The 22,737-nt window shown below is 45.1% G+C and overlaps 1 protein-coding gene across 3 annotated transcripts in view; it reads right to left on the bottom strand.

Annotated features, from left to right (window-relative positions):
- LOC121538572 (protein bicaudal D homolog 2-like) overlaps positions 1-22,737 on the bottom strand; it is a 92,604-nt gene that overhangs the window by 31,402 nt on the left and 38,465 nt on the right. For all 3 annotated transcript variants that reach the window (XR_006657393.1, XM_041846712.2, XM_045207222.1), the window contains exons 3-9: positions 8,426-8,578; positions 7,164-7,378; positions 6,776-7,022; positions 4,682-4,939; positions 4,383-4,586; positions 3,643-4,167; positions 2,966-3,117 (exon numbers count right to left, since the gene is read on the bottom strand). Coding sequence is in view for 2 of the 3 variants with exons in the window: in XM_041846712.2 (XP_041702646.1) it covers positions 2,966-3,117; positions 3,643-4,167; positions 4,383-4,586; positions 4,682-4,939; positions 6,776-7,022; positions 7,164-7,378; positions 8,426-8,578 (1,754 nt within the window). In the remaining variant the exon portion in view is untranslated. The remainder of the gene's footprint in view (positions 1-2,965; positions 3,118-3,642; positions 4,168-4,382; positions 4,587-4,681; positions 4,940-6,775; positions 7,023-7,163; positions 7,379-8,425; positions 8,579-22,737) is intronic.

Genomic DNA, 22,737 nt, shown 5'->3' with positions numbered 1-22,737 from the left:
CCGGCACCTCCCAATTTACAAATTAAGCACTGGTCTTAGGAATGTAAGAGACAGGGTCTTACTGTACACACACACAAGATGGAGACATACAAACCGACATAAAACACACATATTAGGAGCTTGCATTATACAAAAGGGTCACACAAAGATTTGCACATTCATTCAGTCCCACTCCATTCAGGCCACACACTCGAAACTGAGGCAGTCCACTGAAAATCTCAGAAATCCCAAAATCTACATTTAAGTCGACAGAGTATGTCAAATATGGAATAACCATGAGAAAGACTCTCAAATTAAGCCCATGTAGAGAAGCTGAAATGAAAGACTCCCTCTCTCTCTATAGGGTAGAGGGCCTTGTGTATTGCTGTGAGGATGGAGGACGGATGAGGGGAGCGAGGGAAGAAACGGGGGGAGTGTGGGAAACGTGGGTCAATCACATCCCTCTGCCTCTTAAAGCCTCTCAAAAGAGGCCTCCCCCCTCCTCCTCCTTCCCCAACATCATTCTATAGGCCAAAATTAGCATATCAATAACATACAGGCTCCAGAATGACCTGAATGAACACCACCACCAATACCCAGGCTGTACACAGCCCAGAACATACTGAGGCCAAGTCCAAAATGGATCCCTATTCCCTATAGTGCACTATATAGGTTAGGGTTGTCACGATACCAGTATCGCGAAACTCAGCGTTATCGTGGCAAGGAAACAAAACATGAAGCGGATTGATTTCCTATAGCACAATATTTTACAGTTTTTCAAAGGACCAAAGAATTTAGTCCTGATTGGTGCTTTTTGCCATCGTAGTATCGCGATACTGGTATCGTGACAACCATAATATAGGGGATAACAAAACCAGAACATTCTATCTAAGGCATATAGAAATCACCATACAATGTAAAGACTGAGGGAGAGGCTAAGTACCAATTTCCTGTGGCCCCCTGAGCAGAGTTGAGCTATGTTTTGTTTTGTTTTGTTGTGTTATGAGCATCTTCAGTCTCTTACAACAGTAAAGAGGGACAAGGAGGGAGACAAGGGAAATGCACACTCTCTGGCGCTGCCATTTTCCTCTGTATCATATCTAACACCCTCGTTCTGCTGTTAATAGCCAGTACCTCTTAAAGAACACTTGGTTTGAAAACTGATTGGTCAGTGAAAGCTATTCTAAGCACAATGTCAGTTATTTTCAAAATGACTTCCTCAGAGGTGCTCAGTGAGAGCTGATTTCCTCTCATGTCTTCAGAGGGATGGCTTAACACCCGCATCAACAGACCATCTGGCCCTGCACTGCACCAAATTGTTAGGGCAAGAGAAACACACCCATATTTGCAGAGGAAGACAGTTTCCTCCGCCATGCTAATCCATTAGCTACTACAGTTATATAGAGTTACTCAATAAGACCAGGTAATGGACTGGGAGTGTAGATATACTGTAGCATTACTCCACTGTAAATATGAGGGGTGCTGAGTGCACACTGTCTACGGATGGCGCAACCCTCCCTCCTCTACTGCCCTCTCCTCTCCTTTCTGCACAGCTTGATATGAGCTTTGCTGTAAGCGGAGGAGTCTTAAAGACAGAGAGAGACTGCCTCAGCGTTGCCATCTGGTTCAGGGAGGGTTTGCAGGAGAAGGGAGGACGCACTGAGCTCCACATCAAAACAACAGCCCAAACAAAGTACCACAAGAATGTGCAGTGGGCTACATGAATGTATATAGTGTACACACATTGCACACACATTCATAGTCACTGTCATATTCCCACTAACATAGACCCCCCCCACACACACACACACACACACAAACACACTCCTTCATGAGGAAGACTACAGTACAGTGAGACTACGGTACATTGTATCTGAGGTAGTTATCCAGACCAGGCCGGGGTAGGGATTATAAGGAGAACCTTTGACCTGCTTCTTATGGGAATCAGCAGGTTTAGCCAGCAAGGGGTTAACGTAGCCCCTCCATCTGATAAGCAGTCACTGATCATAAAACACTGCTTCTCCAGCATAGTAATTATCATACAGATTAGAGATGTGGCCGTCTTATGGGCGTCCTCCACTGGCCCAGATTCACAGAGAAAAACAACACTCAATAAATCTTTCCATTTCATCTCATGGCGACAGCATTTTAATAGGCTAAATACATATGTATGTAAACAATATAAGTGTATGTAAACATCCTATTGTAATGATATTACTGTTATTGTTATGCAGTGTATTACTCTTGTAATGTCGATTGGAGCTGGTGCTTTTCTTTTGGTATGGTGGGCTTATTTCTGTAGGTGAACTAGCTATAGTACTTGTCTTGTAGTGTGGCAAACAAAGCATAAAGGAACGAGAGAGCCTAATCTCATATGCACAGATGAATCTGTTATAGTATACAGACAGAGCATGTGTCAAGGCGTGTTCTTGGATCATGGGTGACTGACTACTCTCCTACTGTGTGGCCAAGGTGTGTGATAACATGTTTTGAATGTGTGTTTTAAACTAGGATTCTAATAGTGTGTTCCTAATAGGGCTGGGAATTGCCAGGGACCTCGCGATACGATATTAACACAATACTTAGGTGCCAATACGATATGTATTGTGATTCTCATGATTCTATATGTATTGCGATTCGATATTGCGATTTGATGTTCCAAACATATTGCTCACTATATGTCTGTTGAGGAGAGACAAGAGAGAGCATGAGAAAATTAGTTTGTCAGTCAGGGAAATAAATGTTCTGAAAACATGTTGGCTCACTATTTAAAAAGAAGATGGAGAACAAGCTATAGGATGAAAAATACTGGAGTTTTGGCGCAGGTACAGCTGACTAGTGCAAGCTTTTACATTTAGTTTTTTACAAATCAATACTTGGGAGTCAAATATTGATATAATATCGTCCCAAAATAATAATACGTTTTCTCCCATCACTAGTTCCTAACATGTTTTAAACGAGGAGTGTGATAATGTATTCCTCTTACCGTGTGGCGAACATGGCTCGGAGCGAGGAGAAGGTGGCGGCGTCCTCCTTCAGGGCCTTGAGCTCGTTCCTCAGCTTCATCATGGTCTCCGTCACCATGGCCTTCTCGTTCTCATATTTACTCTTCAGGTTGGCCAGCGCCACCTCAGCCGTCTGCAGGGGGCACACAACACAACAACGGGTCAGACCAACTAAAATGGGTCATTTTGAGTATTTTTCCTGCAGCTTTATGTCATTCGAGTCCGTTTTAGTGCTGTGACCTTTTGAAGGTTTAATTGCACAGCAGTTCATTGGGGAGCTGGCAGGATTTAAAGACTACAGGTGCGTCTCTTTATGAGAGGCTTTTATCTGGGAGTCTTTGCACAGATTCAGGAGCTGAGGAACACACACCCTCTTCAAAGAGCTTACACCAGCAACTGGACACAAAACATTAGGGTCCTGGGCTGGCAGGGAGTGTCTGCTTTAGTGAGCTTTCATCTTTTTTAAACTCTATCACACACAGATACAGACACACACCCACAGCCACTAGCTGTCTCTACATGTTGTTTTGTTATGAATCTTGGCTGCAGTGCATTTGCTGCGACAGCTGAAGAGGCTTTAGACAGCCACCTCCCTGCCTCAGTCTCCTGACTGATTCTTAGGGGAGGGAGATAGAAACAGAGAGATTCAGTATCTGACCTGCTTGTTGGCTTTGAGCACGGTCCTCAGTGTAGCGATCTGTTCCCTCTTGGTGCTGAGCAGGGACTTGAGTTTGAGGATCTCCTCCATGCAGGCCTCCTTGTCCTTATCAGCCACGGCGCCCAGCTCCAGGGATGCCACCCTCTGACGGGACAGCTCTGTGGTGCGGTCCACCGCCAGCTGCAGGTGCTTGATCTGGTCCCGGATGATGGCCACTAGGTTGTACACGTTCATTGGCTCCCGTGGCGAGGGGGGAGAGGAGACAGGGGACGGGGCGCTGTCGGCAGCTTCGGGGACGGGGAACAGGCCCTTGGTGAGCAGGATGGGGGAGCGGCGGCCGCGACCCTCGGGACTCGTGCGCCCGCCTTTGCCCTCCTTGTAGAAGTCGAGCATGACGCGGTTGGGAGTTTCGTTGTTGCACATGCATACGTGGTTATAGAGGTTGGCCAGCTCTTCACTGAAGGTGACCAGCTCGTCCTGCGCCACGCTCAGGCTGCCCTGGGACTCGCCCGCAACGTCACTCACCTTTACAGATAGAAAGACAAACTTTGTCAATTAATACCATTTAATTGTAGCGAGAAATCTGGTTTGCAAGTGTGAGGACAACAATACAAACAATCCATACACAGAGAAAAGTGACAAATCAACTACAGATAACCATTCATCAATATAACACCACAACAAAAACATGAACTACCCTAAGACATCAGGAGTGCTGTATCATGGAGGGCGTTTCTCACCTTGCGCAGCTCCTTCGTCAGCATGGCCTTCTCCTCTCTCTCCACGTGGCTGGTCTTCTCCAGGGAGGCCAGTTTCTCTCCCAGGGCCGTGACATCAGTCTCCAGACGGCCTCGCTCCTCCTCGTAGCGTGACTGACAGGACTGGTACTCTGCCTTCAGGGTCTTCAACTCCTCCTTCAGCTCACCTGCCTCGGACACTGCAACCTGAGACAACCAGAGGCAGAGTTTTAGGAATAGTCAGAGTTTTAGGAATTCAGTAGCTTCAACATCTCTGTGTGTGTGTATACATGTTCAATTACCTTGTACTTGCACTCCAGGATCTCGGGTCCGTTGATGTCCACCTCGTAGTAGTCTCCGTCGTCGTTGCTGTCGCGCTCCTTCTCGTTGTCCAGGGCTGACTGGCGCTCCTTGCTGGCCTTGAGCCTCCGGATGGCGTTGAGGTTCTCGCTGAGGCGGCTGACCTTCTCCTGGTGCTCCTCCAGGGCCCCGTGGGCTTGCTCCAGCTGCTTCTGAGAGTCCTGCAGGGTGGACATCAGAGACACCTTCTCACGCTCCATCTAGACGGGGGGAGACGGAGCATAAGACAGATGTATTCATTTGGTAAGGTAAGTAATGTTACATGTGTCCGGACAGAAAAAAGACTGACGCAAATGATGAACAGATGACCATTTAGGCATAATTATGCAGGTATAATCTTCCTACTTCATTGTGTTTTGTCTATCCCTCTTCCTCTCTACCTAATGGATGATGAAGGTGGCTGTTTTTCAAAAGAACAGATAACATCTCTGGAGGTTTTAGGGGCTAACTGAGGGGGCTGCAGTATGTTACCAAAGACAGTGTGTCTCTGTGCCCAACCAACCACAGCATCAGAGAGAGAGAGAGAGAGGAGAGAACTGCTAATTCAGAGCCTAGGTGACCTTGGAGAAGTCTGGACTGGGTTCAATTCTTTGTTGACAGAGGGACCAAGGTCCACTTACACACGTAAGCGCTCACACAGAGTAGTGCAGGCCTCGGCAGCACAGAGCTATTTTCAGAGGCTGGGTGTGTGTCAAAAATGACTATCGCATTCCTGTTCACCTTAATCTATTATTCAGCTGTGATTAATATACCTCGATGACGGGGCTTAAAAAGAGAAAATGGTTGGATTCATATCGATTTAGAATACAAGACGGGTATAGGGAGGTTACTCTCAGCATACTGTATCTTTTAAGCACAGTATATAAAAACATAATTATGTGATGATATTAACATTAAGAATACCACTTGCCATACCCCACCTCCCTTCTCCACCTAATCTGTCCCCCTCCCTAATTCTCGTTAATGACCTTGACAAACTTGTTGGTAATGCCAAGCTTGAGGTGTGTCTTAAATCAAATTACTTCCTCAGAGTAGATGTTAAGCATTATAGTTACAGCTGGGACTCATCTTCCATCCTCTAATGCAGACTGACCTGACTTAAATGTGTAAAAGGCATGTGGGCCAATGGGCCTACTGTGTAACAGGGCAACTGTTACACATGAGTGGGCATCATACTCCCACGGCAGCCATTTTGGATCTGATTGCACAGTGGAGGTATGGATTCTGCTGCAATTGAGGAGTAGGGTGACTCGCTGCGAGCGAATGTCTGGGATTGATTATTCAGTCTGTGATGGATAGGATGAGGAGAGAGAAGAGCATCGGGGCAGCTGAATTATTGAGTAAGAAGGTTTGGGTTTCCCTGTTGCGATTCACGCCAGTAATCTGTGGAATGGGCTGCCAGAGGAGAAGAGACCTAGAGGGCTTGTTGACATTATGTTGGCTTAATGCTGAACACCAACACCTGCTGCTGCCCATGAGATTCAGTATCAAAGGACCAGAACAGGTTAAATGTCAAGGTACTTATACTAAAGCAACATTATGGTAACATCTAGGCAACCCTGGGACAACATTAAAACATCATTGTGTTTGGTCCTAAGGTCTTTAGTCTTTTCACCCACAGGTATCCAACCAGTACACACACTGCTTAACCATGAAGACAGCTGAGGCGTTCTGATGTTCTGACAGATGGCACCTCATGCCTCAATGACCTAATGCTGTCTGTGTGTGTGTGTCTGTGTGTCCTGGGGGTGTGTCCTACAGGATTAGCTCCCCCTAACAGGATTGAGAGGTGTGCAGCCTGGCCGAAAGAGCCACTGGACCCACTTGGCTATCAAAGTTTGTTTTGAACATTATTTGAGTATCAATGTGTATTGTATAATTCAAACCTTGGTGTCATTCATATCATGCACAGTGTAAACCGATTCACTGAATGAATGACCTGCAGCAGCTGGATATTCCTCACTGTTAACCCTATCGTACACAGTGAACACAGACAGACTCAATGAATGAACGGTTCGTAGAGTGTAGCTACGTACCTGCAGCAGCTGCTGTTTGAGTTTCTGGATCTCAGAGATGTTCAGTTCACTCAGCAGGTCGTCTACCAGGCTGGGGACGGGACGGAACAGGTCACCCTTCTTGGGCGCGAACGCACGGTTGTCCTCAGCGATGGCGTTGGCCAGCTTGCTGAAGCCGTTCTCGTAACCATGGAGAGCCTCGTCGTTGTTGGGTTCCGTGGCAGCGTCATCGCTGAACTTGAGTCCATCCAGAGAGATGCTGAGGGGGCTGGTGAGAGGGAGAGTCCCAGAACATGAGAACACGAAAACATGAAGTTCACTGTTATTCTCATAACAGTTCAATATTATTATATTATATTGTCTAAGGCTTTGGTGGATGCATGAGGTGTGACTTTGATTGTGTGTGTACCTGTGGTACATAGAGTCTCCTATGCTCATGTAGTGGGAGAGCTCTTTCCTCAGGGCGGCCTTGTGCTCGCGCTCAGTCTTGATGGTCTCCAGTGCTTCCCCTAGCTGTCGCTCGGCAATCTCCTTCAGGCGGATGGCGTCCTCCAATTGGCTGTTCAGGAACTGGGTATCCTCCTCCAGACGACGAATCTCGTGCTTCAGACCCTCAAACTCCACCTGTAGGGGCGGGACAGACAAGAATGTGTCAATCAAAGTAGAAGGGCGGGGATTAGATGAGAGAAATGCAAATAGGATGCCATACTGGTTTAATCAACTCATTTTGTCTCCATAAAAAGAGGGATTTTAAAAGTGTAAAATTGCCTTTTAATCTAAATAGGATTTGGTACTGTAATTGGCCAATCAAAACTATAGCCTACAGGTCTTTGTTTTAAATTCATGCCTCTAAATTTAACAAACATAATCCCTGCATATAGGGCAGACAGAGAGTGTTAGCGGTTCCCACATAAAAATCTATTTCAAAAGGAAATCCCCTATTTGTAGATTCTCTTATATTTTGTGTCTGGTTTTACTCTTACCATCGGTGTGAATTAAAATCTGAGTATTTGCTTTGCAACTCTACGTCTCTCTCTCGGTGTCTCTGTGGTCTATGGAGAGGGAAAGCTAGCTATCAGAAACACACCCTTTAAACTGTGTTAAAATCAGACACGCTCCCCCTCTCTCCGGGCGCAAATAGGCCCCCACATAAAGCTTAATCTCTTTATAACATCTGAGCGTGGTTTCTCTAATCTGAATTAAATCAGTGTATTCCAGGGCTTGTTTGGGCTGTGGCAGCAGACACAGGATAATACAGGTAGAGGTCTATGGTGTGTGAACATGGAAAACTGGAGGTTGCACATAGACTGGGATGTGTAGTAGACAGTAGCACAAAGCATAGGTTCAAAGAGCCTGCAGCTATTTGGTTAACTGGGCCTAATGAGCAGATTCAGCTAAATGCAGATAATTGCAGTGAGGAGGGGTTCATAATGAAGTGTGAGTGGAGGAGTAGCCTGCAGAAGTGAGGGAGTACATATAAAAGGTGGGTTGATCTTTTAACATTTTCCTTCCCCTTCCCCATTCCATCTAGCCCCACCCTAATCCTCTGTTTGAGCAAGGAGACCTGTTTCTGGAGGAAGATGTTCCCTTTCCCATTCTCCTTACCATCCCCCATGCCCCACAGCCCACCCCTTCCCACCCCTCTCCCAGTGTGGTTGTGTTGATCCTTACCTGGGTCTGTTTGAGCACGGAGACCTGTTTCTGCAGGGAGATGTTCTCCTCCTCCAGCTCTGTGTAGTCCTGCAGCAGACGTGCCTCCCGGAACTTATACTCCTTGATGTCATCACGCAGACTGGTCCGTTGCAGCTCCACCACCTGGCTGTTCTGTAGGAGCGAATGACAGGGACCGAAGGAGAAGAGGAGAGAGGGATGGAGAGAGAGGGACAAAAAATAAGAAATATTGTCAGTGAACCATATTTTTGGCTTTTGTGCGAGCGTTCTAATACAGCCAATCTGCCTAGATTAGTATGTGCACCCATCTAGCCTCGCTCAGCGTGTATACAATGTGTGTGTGTGTGTGTGTGTGTGTGTGTGTGTGTGTGTGTCTCCAGGTGCCAGGTTTCTCTATGGGCGTCTGGCCACGGGGTGCCTGTCTGCCAGCTCTGATGGCACCACGGCGAGAGCACCACACTTATCTCCCAGATGGTGACAAAAGCTCCTGAGACAGGAAGGCACAGTAAACGAGTCAGAGATCTCTCCCTGCCCCCCTCCTCCTGCAGTGACAGACTGACAGGCTCAAAGCCAACAGGATCAGATAAGCCCTACAGAGCGGTCAGCCTGTGTCCTCACTGTCCCTGTCTGTCCTCCTCCATACCCCTTCCTTCCCCTCCGGTAGACTCGATCAACTCCCCTACCACCCCCCTAAACCTCCCACTGTCGCCCCCCATCACTACCCACCCCAGCCAGTCGGCCCTTATCTGACAAATGCAGGAAACCTGAGTCTGACAGTTAGGCTATATAAAAGCTTTACAGTAAGGAGATACTCAGGAAAAGGGGTGTGTGTGTGGTGCTTACTCTGAATGTATGTGTGAGTGACTTTGAAAGAGAGCATGTGCAATCTGTTCTCTGTAGTTATCAGTTTTGTGCATGAATGCATTGACTTTGAGAGTGAGTGTGTGTTCAGCTGTGCAGTGTGCTCTCTTTGATTCTGTTTGTGTGCGTGCGTGCGTGCGTAAAGAGTACGAAATGTATTCTCCGAAAACATCTCAGTAATTTGACTCATCACTTTAACACAATCAACCAATTTTACTTTTTTTACTCTCCATTACCCATCTAATAGGACTTCATGCCATTATTAGCTTAGCTTACAGATGCCATTACATCTTCAGAGCAAAGCAAAATCCCTGGAGAAGGAAGAACATGCTCCTCATTAGCACTGTGTAATAATTAATCACCAAGTGCAGTGCCCGATTGATGCTGATGGTTGGGTGAAGGCTCATGGATATTCATGAGACAGTGTGCATGTATAATGAGCTTGGGCGTAGTCTATAGTGCCTGTGTGAAAATGATGGTGCACTAATGAATAATGCATGTTTTACCATACAAGATCAGACCTACTTTACAATACTGTAATTACATCTCTACTGCTGTGAAGGCAGAAAGGACTGAACAAATCTGTACAATCGCCCATACAACTACTGTAGCTAAACTATTACCTAGAGTCTAGACTTACTTGACAGTGCACTTGAATGTTAGTGTTTTTTGCTTTTCCGGTTTTCAATCCTCCACACTCTTTCAGTACTGATTAACAAACTTACTGTAGATGGTAGGCTACACTTAAAAAGACAGTTTGAGGCTAAAAAGTAACTGAAGGGTTAGGCTCTATAACAGCCAAACTCCACTGGCGGACCACGGTCCGAGTCCGGACACAGAGAAGGGTCAATCCGGACCGGACAACATCGCATTTTGTTATATAAAAGTCAATACACTATTTTTAGACAGCTTTTAAAAAATCAACCGGGCGCAGAGGCCTCTTTAACTCAGCAATCTCTCTTTCTCGCTGTCTCTCTCTCGAAGCAACGCCCGCCTCTACTAGTGCCCCGTCTAATCCAATCTTGTGGTTATATTCAAATACAAGAGGCCATGTCTTACCCAATCACATTAATCAAAAATATCCTCTGCGGAACCTTGGGACAAGCAGGCAGAAAGAAACAGAAAGATTTGACCACGGTTCAACTGTAAATATCACAGATAGATGGAGCATAGTTACCAGTATCTTTGTTAATATGGCTTGTTAAAAAAAAAAGTTGACTCTGAAAATATATATGGTGTAATATTATTATAATATAATACGTATATTCAAAGACGAGTGGACGGAACAGTATTTATTCATTCTCCCCGCAACTAGCACAAAACCAATGTGCCTGATAAGCAGTGAGTCCGTAGCTCTCGTGAAAAGTGCCAATGTTAAGCGCCATTATGACACCAGGCATAGTAAATTCGATCAGATGTATCCCCTGAACACAGAGGTGAGAACAAACCAGATTAACCAACTCAAATCCCAAAAATGAGAGCTCCATCAAAGTCCTTGTCTATCCTGACAGCCCAACAACGTGCAATGGAGTGTTCACTGAGGATAGCTTGGGTTTTGGGAAAACGCCAAAAAAAACATTTTCAGACGCTGAGATTGTAAAAGCAGGCATTTGTGAAGCTGCTGACACCTTGCTTGAAGGTAAACAAAAAGATGAGCTCAGGGAAAAGATCCAACAGATCCCACTGTCAGATTCCACAGCAATGAGAATAACTTAAATATTAGCTGAAGATTTAACTTCACAACTTGATGAGGCCATTCAGAATGCACCATGCATTTCATTAGCTGTGGATGAATCAACAGATAACACTGATAATGCCCAGCTTCTGGTGTTTGTCAGATTTTATAAAGAAACAAAGAAAGAATTCTGTGAGGAGCTGTTGGGCTTAACAAATCTAGAAGCACACACACGGGGAGAGGATATCCATGAGGCCATCAAAGGGATTCTGACAAAAAGGGGGATAGATCTGAAGTCAGTGGTCTCCATCACCACATACGGAGCTCCAGCCATGATAGGAACAGGGAGGGGACTAGTTGCACGTTTGAAAGAGGACCACCCTGACCTGACATCATATCACTGCATCATCCATCAATTTGTCCTGTGTGCCAGTCTGGGAAAATAGTATTCTGAAGTCATGACAACGATGATGAAACTGATCAACTTTTTGAGAGCAACATCATCCCTACAACACCGCCTGTTATGAGGCATTGTAGCAGAGGCCAATGCCAGTTTTGATGACTTACTACTGCACAACAACGTCAGATGGCTCAGCAAAGGCAGTGTTTTGGAACGCTTTTGGGCCATTCAGGAGGAAATCAAAGCTTTCTTATCAGAGCAAAAGACAGGCAACTCAGTTTTCTGTGTTTTTGGAAGATGAGGAGAAGATGGAAACAGTTGCATTTTTGACAGACATTACATCACATCTTAATCAAGTGAATGTTAAGCTGCAGGGACAGGACAACACAGTGTGTGATATGATAACAGCAGTCTGGGCTTTCCAGAATAAATTGGAGCTTTTCAAGAATGATCTCCAGGGAGAACTTGTCCACTTCCCCAATCTTCTGGTGCAAATGCAGGGAGACGAAGATGTTCCCAACCAGGTTGATTTCATCCAGAAGTTGATGGAGAACTTCAAGGCTCACTTTGATGACTTCACTGTTGGAAAATAACTGCTGCTGCTCATCCAGAACCCCTTCTTGGTCACAAATGTGACAAAGATGTCAGAAGAAGCAAAACAGATCTTCAGATGGGTAGATGTTGCATCACTGCAAGTGGAGTTGATTGAGCTGCAAGAAAATGTTGCTTTGAAATGAAGGAGCCGGCTGGTGATTGTGACCTTGTCACTTTCTGGGGAAAGATGGTGCCTACAGCTGATGTCTCTGTTCTGAAGAAACTGGCGCTAGACATCCTGACCATGTTTGGCTTCACATACAGCTGTGAATCAGCCTTCTGCACAATTAACTATAAAAAAATAAATACAGCACCAGGCTCACCAATGAATACCTGCACCAGTGTCTCAGAGTTGCTCTCACACCATTTGTGCCAAAGTTCAAAGCATTGGCAGGAGACAAAGTGTCATTTCTCACATTAACAATACAAGGCCCAGAGTGACTTATACATGAATATTGCATGGCCAACAGTGACGTTCTGCGCATTCAGATGATTATGTTTGTCTCCTTTGTTCTCCAGAAAAACATGCACTTTATTTTATTTAAAAAATATATATATTTATTTCAAGGCCCATGTACAATGGTTCTAGGAAATTTGTGTCACTGGACCTTCTCAAATAGTAGTTTAGTACGCCTGCTCTATAATATAATGACTATAATGAAGACATTTGAAATGTAGAAGGGCTCTTGCCTGCTTATCTGTTAAATGTAAATTACATGACCGCTGTGCTCATGTCCCATACGAGACATTCTGACAAATTTAGTTGAACCATATCAACAATATCCAGCAATGTAATTCAGCTTCCCCTATACACCCCCAATTTAGCAGTGACACCAGTGACACGTTTCTCAGAAACCTAATTTGGTCAGCTTCAGGACTGCAGTTTTCTGCACACACGGTTGCAATAAGGCCATTTTAATGGCAATGACCTACTTCTGGATTTAAGAGCACTTTCAATGGAGAGAGTCTAAGAGTAGAGTCCATGAGTAAGATACATCTATGTTAACACGATCTAGATCTGTGCAACTGCCATGTAGTGTTTCAATTTACTCCACTGGGATTTTTTATGTTAAGGATAGACAAATGTAGCCAGGTGGTCCAGGTCTCTTCAGGCCAAGGCCCCAGGGTCAGTTGTCTCAGCTGGAGGGTCAGTGCTGTCTGGCCTTAAAGCGGCAATCAGCAGTAGAAACAATAACAAAGTGTGTCCCCGCCCCTGTTTCAGTAAAAAGCTGAGGGATGGGGCTGGAGAAATATAAGCACTCTTAAATTCATAGACAGAGCAATGGATGCAAGGACTGACCATCCATGATATCAAAATGATAGTTTTAACCATGTTTTGAGGCTATATGGTGTTTGTTTACATTCACTTTGTTTACAAATATTGGAGTAAAACAACCTTATATTTTGGGTTCTGCTGGGGTACGACAGTTGAACTAAGCTCATTTATATGTTATATATAAGACTCAATGGGTACATATTATTAATTTATAAGAAAAAAATGGAGGTAGCAACGGCTGATTGCCCCTTTAATGAATAGCAACCACCATACAAACTGATTAAGAGGCTCCTCAAACTGATTAGGATGCAAACGAGGGTTTTGACCTTCGACCCTGCTGTCCGTAAGAGCCCACTCTGCCCTCGCCATCACTGGCCACCCAGAGGTCCTCACCCTGACAGAAAAGGTGAGCCTTAGTTACACAGCGGGGGTTAGGTGGCTGCGTGAATAACATTTACTCAGGCAAATGACGGAGCCCTCCCCTGGGGGTGTTAGCGACAGGCGCACAGGGGGTAGGAGATGGGGGGTCTAGTTTTATTGATGTTTGACGTGCCACCTTTTAAGGACCCTGTCAATGGGAGGTCTCTGATTAGCATAAACAGATGTATGGTTTATGAAGCCCCCCCCCCCGCCTGCTGCCACTATAGGGACAAACCAGCTGCCATACTCACACACTCAAACCCACCTGACCAGGGAGTGTGTGTGCTTGGCTAATGCTTCAGATCATTCATGTTAATGTGTGTGTAAGTAGGAGCATGTAGCTGTGTGTTAGATTAAGCCTAGTGTGCAGTATACTGTATGTGTGTAGGACGTTTGAGTACTATTGAAAAGTCCTTGACTGGTCTAATCGTCTCTCTGTAGGGGATGCAGTGAGTGCCGCTGTAGAAGACACGGAAGCACTAGCTCAGTCGATTCTAGAGGTCGGCTGATTCAGTCATACTGGGACTGTACTCAACACTTAACTTTCTCCAGCTCCAATTTCACAACTAAAACTGCCTTTTACAGCATACTGAGTCTTAACCAGCTTACGGCTCAGCAAAGCTTTGAGTTGACGCCTAAAGTGTTTGAGCTTAACACTACTGTCGATTAGGTGGGCTTTGAAACTGTGGTTAGTCTGAGTTGGTCTTAATACTATGGGATATCTGGTGTGTGTTTCCGTAAAATCCCACATTTACCTTTTCCCATTTCCCTTCCCTGGAAAGAAGATAAGGGACGAGATTCCCAGATGGCACGAGGCGAAATTACTGATATGACAGCACTGCCTGGCTTAATTTCGCTGCCTGGCTTAATTTCGCTGCCTGGCTTAATTTCGCATCCCCCCCTCCTCTCGGTGTATCCCTAAGCTTTTAGAGGATGTGAATCATATCGAACAGTCACCCTTGAGTTCTCTTTCCAGGTCAAACAACTCTATTAGATCTATATATTACATGGACAGGAGCAGCCTTGTCCAGCTCTGTTTAAAGACAGATAGATGTCTAGTGACATTGTGTTGCTCAGAGCCGTAGAAGACGTAGAGAAGCCTATAGAGCAGAATGAGGGAAATGGAAATGTCCCTGAGACATGATTCAGCCCAGTACAGCTGGATTACCGAGACACGAGGAGGAAGGGAATCACACATACCATCTCACAACCCCCACCACACACATACTGTACAGAGACAATTCTATGGCTCTATAGGAATACTGTAGGTCTGAAGTCTTGCTGTATTGTCAGAATCTGAGTGAAAATAGTTATTCTTTTATCCAGCTTTTTGCTGGGAGCGATTGTCATTCTATTCGACACCCCAGTCACTGTGACTGGGACAAACACACTCAAGGTCACGTTCAAAGCTTTGAAAAGATCAAGCTAAAAGAACCGATCTCTCTAGTCTTCCCTTTGTGTGTGGTCGTGTTTGTGTGTAAGTCTAGTGAGGTGATATAGGGCATGCATGTGAATGAGTGTTTCTGTGTGTGTCCAGGGGTCATAAATGTGTGATGTACAGTATGTGCATAAGTGTGTGTGTGTGTGTGGGGGGGGTCTGTGCAAGTGTTTGTGTGTGTGCACTGGAGTGTGAACTGTAGTGCGTGGGCGCATGCCTGACCGCTGTTGTACAGACTGACTACCAGCCTATCGATTCAACATGAACAACCACTTTGGTGTTACTGGTTTAAATCAGTGTGACACACTTTCAAAGCCCGGCCCTTTAAATCAGATACGAAAATACACATTTCATTATGAGTCAATGGCAGCTCTTTTAAAGGTATTTAAGAGAGCCATACTTTAGTGACTATAAATAGTCATCAATCTGAGAGACAGACGGAACTGGGAAGGGTGGAGGATGGGGGCAGGGCGAAGTGCTCTACTTCTCTGTCTCTGTCTCTGTCTCTGTCTCTGTCTCTGTCTCTGTCTCTGTCTCTGTCTCTCTCTCTCCCCTTCTCCCTCTCTCTCTCTCTCTCTCTACTTCTCTCTCTCCCCTTCTCTCTCTCTCTCCCCTTCTCTCTGTCTCTGTCTCTCTCCCTGTCTCTCTCTCTCTCTCTCTCTCTCTCTCTCTCTCTCTCTCTCTCTCTCTCTCTCTCTCTCTCTCTCTCTCTCTCTCTCTCTCTCTCTCTCTCTCCCCTCTCTCTCTCCCCTTCTCTCTCTCTCCCCTTCTCTCTCTCTCTCCCTTTCTCTCTCTCTCCCCTTCTCTCTCTCTCCCCTTCTCTCTCTCTCCCCCCTTCTCTCTCTCTCTCCCCTTCTCTCTCTCTCTCCCCTTCTCTCTCACTCTCCCCTTCTCTCTCTCTCCCCTTCTCTCTCTCTCTACTTCTCTCTCTCTCTCTCTCTACTTCTCTACTTCTCTCTCTCTCTCTCTACTTTCTCTCTCTCTACTTCTCTCTCTCTACTTCTCTCTCTCTCTACTTCTCTCTTTCTCTCTACTTCTCTCTCTCTCTATACTTCTCTCTTTCTCTCTCTACTTTCTCTCTCTCTACTTTCTCTCTCTCTACTTCTCTCTCTCTCTACTTCTCTCTCTCATCTACTTCTCTCTTTCTCTCTACTTCTCTCTCTCTACTTCTCTCTCTCTACTTCTCTCGCTCTCTCTACTTCTCTCGCTCTCTCTCCCCTTCTCTCTCTCTACTTCTCTCTCTCTCTCTCCCCCCTTCTCTCTCTCTCTACCGCTCTCGCTCTTTCTCCTTCTCTCTCTACTTCTCGCTCTTTCTCTCTCTACTTCTCTCTCTCTCCCTCTCTCTCTAATTCTCCCTTTCTCTCTCTCTACTTCTCTCTCTCCCCTTCTCTCTCTCTACTTCTCTCTCTCTCTCTCTCTCTACTTCTCTCTCTCTCTCTCTCTACTTCTCTCGCTCTCTCTCCCCTTCTCTCTCTACTTCTCTCTCACTCTCTCTACTCTCTCTCTCGCTCTCTCTCTACTTCTCTCTCTGTACCTCTCTCGCTCTCTCCCCTTCTCTCTCTCCCCTTCTCTCTCTCTCTCTCTCTCTCTCTCTCTCTCTCTCTCTCTCTCTCTCTCTCTCTCTCTCTCTCTCGCTCTCTCTCTCTCTCTCCCCTTCTCTCTCTACTTCTCTCTCACTCTCTCTACTCTCTCTCTCGCTCTCTCTCTACTTCTCTCTCTGTACCTCTCTCGCTCTCTCCCCTTCTCTCTCTCCCCTTCTCTCTCTCTCTCTCTCTCTCTCTCTCTCTCTCTCTCTCTCTCTCTCTCTCTCTCTCTCGCTCTCTCTCTCGCTCTCTCTCTCTCTCTCTACTTCTCTCTACTTCTCTCTCTCTCTACTTCTCTCTCTCTACTTCTCTCTCGCTCTCTCTCCTTCTCTCGCTCTCTCTCTACTTCTCTCTCTCTCTCTCTCTCTCTCTCTCTACTTCTCTAACCCTTCCCACTCTATCCCTATTTTTTCCCCTCTTTTTGGTCTCCTTCTCTCCCTATCACAACACAGGAGGAGATCATTCATGACAGTCCTGTCATAGAGACAACAAGGTAGAAGACACCTTTATTATATTGGGCTCATGTCAGCGAATATTTAGGAGGGAGAAAGAACCGCCGTCCCTGTCATCATTCTACAACTATTCACCATCTCCTTCAAAGAGCTCCTCTATTATAAAAACCCTACAACCCAACCTCTGACATTCTAGGACCTCCATTCTTGCCCTTGAGCATTTTCTAGATCAAATGTTGCTGATTGTTAAAGGGTAGAATATAAACTGTGCATACAGCAGTGTAATAATAGGCATACATATCAAACTGTCTACTATCAGCCTTCTCTCCCTCCACCAGAATAGCTCTTACCCTTTTTTTTCTTTCACTCTTTTTTTCTCCTTCCCTCGTTCCGTCTGGTCTATAATCCAGCTAATTTAAGAGTTATAAATGAGCTTGTGAAATTAAAGGGGCAGCTTAACGTCTGAGAGGTCTACCCACAGAGTCGAATGAGGCGGAAAAACCAATCATATATCACGTCTGAATGACCAGCTCATTACTCTGATTGGCTAAGCCAGAGCTCACTAATGTAATGTATATGGGGGAGAAAAAATGTGAATGTTACATGTTACAGGTCAGACAGTTAGACAAGGGAGTAGTGCAGGCTACACGACTACACTGTCTATCCCCGTCCTCTACAGTGTATCTGTAAGGGGTTTTCTGCTACCATGTCTGAATAGACACTAAACAGTGTAATGATAACGAATCCGTCTTTGTGTGGCTGTGAGTGAATTAGTTAAGTTCTTGAGCGGCTCGCTATGGGAATTCTGTGAGTGTTGAAAAGAGCGTGGGCGACGGCACAGATTCAGCCTGCGACATGAGAGCTTGAGTCTAATGGAGTCACGGTCATTACCGCGTGCCTCCTTTTATATGTTACTGGCCCATTGTATGGCTTTAATCCTGTACTGTAGCTCGCACCGTGGCAGAGAATTGTGGCTTATCACTGCCCAAGGCTTTCAGTCACTGGCTGGGTGTCGATGGGCCTCACAGATGGCAGACGCTTCTATATGTGACATATGAACACCGTATACCGGCAGTATGTTAAACATGATCAATTGAAAGAGAGGGGAAGGGAGGAGGCTACAGGATTGAGAATGCATTCATAGGATATCTCAGACAGTCAATCATAGACAGCTGCCATTTTAGATGTTTTACAGGTCTGAGTAGTGTATAGGCTTTTACTAGCAATAGGTTAACTGTGATGGATGATTATTGAGCATGGAAGGTCATTGGGGTGCACTGGGGTCATTACCTCATGAAAACGGCCTCGCCTTATGAACCTGTCGGACAATTATTTATCACATAAAGACCCTTTGCATCCGATGGCAGACGGGTACTGTATCAATACTAGTTTATGTTGTCTAGTCTCCCACTTTGAACCCCAGTAATAATTGGCCCATGGGGAATACAGTTTATTGAATTAAATTGATCTCTGAAAGCTCCCATCGTTCACCTATATTTCCAAATCTCTCATAGAGAAAAAAGGTCAACAATCACAAGGCGACCCAACTCTGTCTGAGGAGTCTCATGACAAATCAACTGACAGAGGTTTGGGATAAAACCATCCCCTTGACTAAATCAGGGTTGCCACGCATTTCCCAGAAAAAGAAACAAACACATCACATTTAGGAGTCTCTGTTTTCTCCTCCTCTAATGGATTTGATTCTCCTCTTTCCACCCGCTCCCTTTCTCCCTCCATCCCTAGCTGCCTAATTTGAAAGCCAGCTGACAAAGGGTTCTTTCAGAGTCCTCAGTCCCCATCACAATGCCAGCCTCAGTGCCCTGGCTCCCACCCGCTGCCCGCCTTCTGCTGGCTACCTCTGCCCATAAAGTGCCAGTAGATGGGTGTCATTAGCTCCTATACATGGTGAGATTTACACTCCAACCCCCTCCATCTAGGCAATTAGCCCTGGCTGCCCACCATGCCACTGCACCAGTGTGTGTGTGTGCCTGCATTCACAATGGGGTTGGCCCCTGCAGGCAGACAGAGCCACACACAAGGGCACCAGTCGAGCACCGGTAACAGCACTAAACTGAAGACTGGCTCCAAGCATTAATATGGTGCTAAAATCAGCTTCTCCGTATTCACAGAGAAAGAGTGATGTAAGTGCATGTATGTAGGAATAAGTGGATTAATGTGTTCATAAAGTGGGGGCTGATTCTTCTGGTACGGCAGACAAGCACACAGCCTAAGTCAAACGTGAGCTATGTTTGGAGAAAGACATCGGGCTTCTATAAAGCCAATCTTAAGACTTGTTTCAGTCAACAGAGCCAAGTAGCAACTGGCCTACTTACTAGAGGAATCCTGGGGCCTGCCGAAAAGTGTAAGTACTTGTTTTATTTTTTTACCCTAATGTCCGTAAGAAACGGCAGACTGAAAGCAACGTGTGAGGATTTGTTTAGCTCACCACAGACATGTTTCCAAACAGACGGGGTGTCAAACTCCCTCAGACAGGGAGGCCTTCAGACCCTCTCCCCTCCCAGAACCGGAGTAATCACTAATTTGAGCAGCAAAGATTAACTAAATCTGCTGAGTCCCAACATGGAGGGAGGGAGAGAGGGAGAGAGGGAGAGATATGCTTCAATAATTTTCTGTTGACAAAATAAAACTCTGAGATTTTGACAGGAGAAGGAGATACAGTTTTTAGACTTATGGAGGTGAAGTACTGCTGTATCTTCTTACCCTCATCCTCTCCTGTCCCTCCTCAGCAGCCGGTGTTTCAGAAATCCCTCCTCATTATTTCACCCTTAATACCTCCTACTAAGAGAACACAGCCCTTCAGATCAAACAGGACAATCTAAAGGTGACCTCTCTTTCTCCTCTCCCTCTCTACTTCTATCTCTCCCTCTCTTTCTTTCTCCCTCTCCTTGTGTCAGACAGCCGGGCTCAAAGCTCCCACCTCCCCAAGAGGGGCCGGGCCCCCTTTCAATCTGCCGGCCCCTCTCATTATTTCAATCTCTTCACTGCTGGCTCAGCCCCGACACACACTCTGTACACACAGGCACACATACGCCCACACACACATACACGCAGTCCCCGCTAATGAGGCTAATTAGGCCTGAATGCAAATTACATTTCAATGAAAAAGACAGACACAGACGATAAATGCTGCTATTATGATGATTGGGGATGTATGACCTGATGGCTCTGAGACAATGTGGGTGTATGTGTGTTAGTGGGGCAGTGTGTGAGGGGATGCGAGTTGTGTGTGGCGTCTCACTGGCTCTTATCTGGCCCTCAGCGGACAAGAGGGCAGGCAGGTGGCACGGCTGGCGCTCTCAAGCCAGGGAAGGATGTCAGATCTGATGTGAGAGGAGAGGCACGCCAATGACGCCAGGGCTGGCTGATGGGCACTGCTGATAGTCTCAGGGCCTTGTGCCTGTACCAGTGCCACAGCATTAATGCATTACTAAAGCAACAATTAACCTGTAACCATAATAGATATACTATGCATAATGCCTGATATGCCTAGTTTGCCAATAGTAGAGGTTTTACTCAAGTATGATCTGCCTTTCACAAGAAGCATTTCTTTTAGTGGTGGATCAGCTTTAATATTGCAAATAGATTGTGTCTTCTATCAATGTAATTGTCTGCATTATTTCCAACACCCCATATATATATATATATATATATATATATATTATTTTAAATATATATACACCACCAGTCAAAAGTTTGGAAACACCTACTCATTCAAGGGATTTTCTTTATTTTTACTATTTTTTACATTGTAGAATAATAGTGAAGACATCAAAACTATGAAATAACACATATGGAATTAATTTGTGGAATTTCTTAATGCGTTTGAGCCAGTCAGTTGTGTTGTGACAAGGTAGGGGGGTATACAGAAGATAGCCCTATTTGGTAAAATACCAAGTCCATATTATGGCAAGAACAGCTCAAATAAGCAAAGAGAAACAACAGTCCATCATTACTTTTAGACATGAAGGTCAGTCAATACGGAACATTTCAATAAGCTTGATATAAGTTTCTTCAAGTGCAGTCGCAAAAACCATCAAGCGCTATGATGAATCTGGTTCTCATGAGGACCGCCACAGGAATGGAAGACCCAGAGTTACCTCTGCTGCAGAGGATAAGTTCATTAGAGTTACCAGTCTCAGAAATTGCGGCCCAAATAAATGCTTCACAGTGTTCAAGTAACAGACACATCTCAACATCAACTGTTCAGAGGGGACTGTGTGAATCAGGCCTTCATGGTCGAATTGTTGCAAAGAAACCACTATTAAAGGACACCAATAAGAAGAAGAGACTTGCTTGGGCCAAGAAACACGAGCAATGGACATAAGACCGGTAGAAATTTGTCCTATGGTCTGGAGTCCAAATTGCAGATTTTTGGTTCCAATCGCCGTGGCTTTGTGAGACGCGGTGTGTATTTCCCACCGTAAAGCATTTAGGAGAAGGTGTTATGGTGTGGGGGTGCTTTGCTGGTGACACTGTCTGTGATTTATTTACAATTCAAGGCACACTTAACCAGCATGGTTACCACAGCATTCTGCAGCGATACGCCATCCCATCTGGTTTGGGCTTAGTGGGACTATCATTTGGGGGTTTTTCAACATCAGATGACCTGGCCTCCACAATCCCCTGACCTCAACCTAATTGAGATGGTTTGGGATGAGTCGGACCGCAGAGTGAAGTAAAAGCAGCCAACAAGTGCTCAGCATATGTGGGAACTCCTTCAAGACTGTTGGAAAAGCATTCCAGGGGAAGCTGAGAGAATGCCAAGAGTTTGCAAAGCTGTCATCAAGGCAAAGGGTGACTATTTGAAGAATCTCAAATATAAAATATATTTTGATTTGTTTAACACTTTTTTGGTTACTACATGATTCTATCTGTGTTATTTCATAGTTTTGGTGTCTTTGCTATTATTCTACAATGTAGAAAATAGTAAAACTAAAGAAAAAACCTGGAATGAGTAGGTGTGTCCAAACTTTTGACTGGTACTGTATATATATATATTTTTTTTCCTTCATATTTTTGTTTATTGTTTTCCCCTAACACTACCACCCCTCCCCTAATTTTAGTAAACTAATGGCCCGACAACACTTAGGCTTCTACTTCCAGCTTATACATACTATATACCACAGGAGGTTGGTGGCACCTTAATTGGGGAGGACGGGTTCGTGGTTTTTAGTCCCACCCTTCAGCTCCCCTCAACCCTCCCCATCTATCTCTGAACACCATCCAGTTTTGATTTCTATTTGCCATAACTGTGCTGTGATGTTTCACAAAAGTTCTGAACCTTTCTATTCTCATAGTTTCTACGGATTGTAAATTAAAGATACCATTTTTTGCTAAGAGTATTATTATATTATTGATCGATTGACTATTAATTTTTAAATCACCCAGCAGTGCTATTTACAGCGTTAACTCCAGGTCAATATTCAAATTCTTTAGCCATTCCTGAACCTGCGACCAAATACAAGCTACATATGGACAGTCCCAAAACAAATGATCTGATGATCTGATCTGATCTCTTCGCAGCAAAATCTGCAGAGCTGGAATGGTTGTCCCCCATATATATAACATTCTATTGGTAGCAAGAATTTTGTA

The sequence above is a fragment of the Coregonus clupeaformis genome, chromosome 24, assembly GCF_020615455.1.
Source record: "Coregonus clupeaformis isolate EN_2021a chromosome 24, ASM2061545v1, whole genome shotgun sequence".
Taxonomy (NCBI): Eukaryota; Metazoa; Chordata; class Actinopteri; order Salmoniformes; family Salmonidae; genus Coregonus; species Coregonus clupeaformis.
Note: the sequence above shows the minus strand (reverse complement) of the source record. Positions and strands in the feature narration are given on the sequence as shown.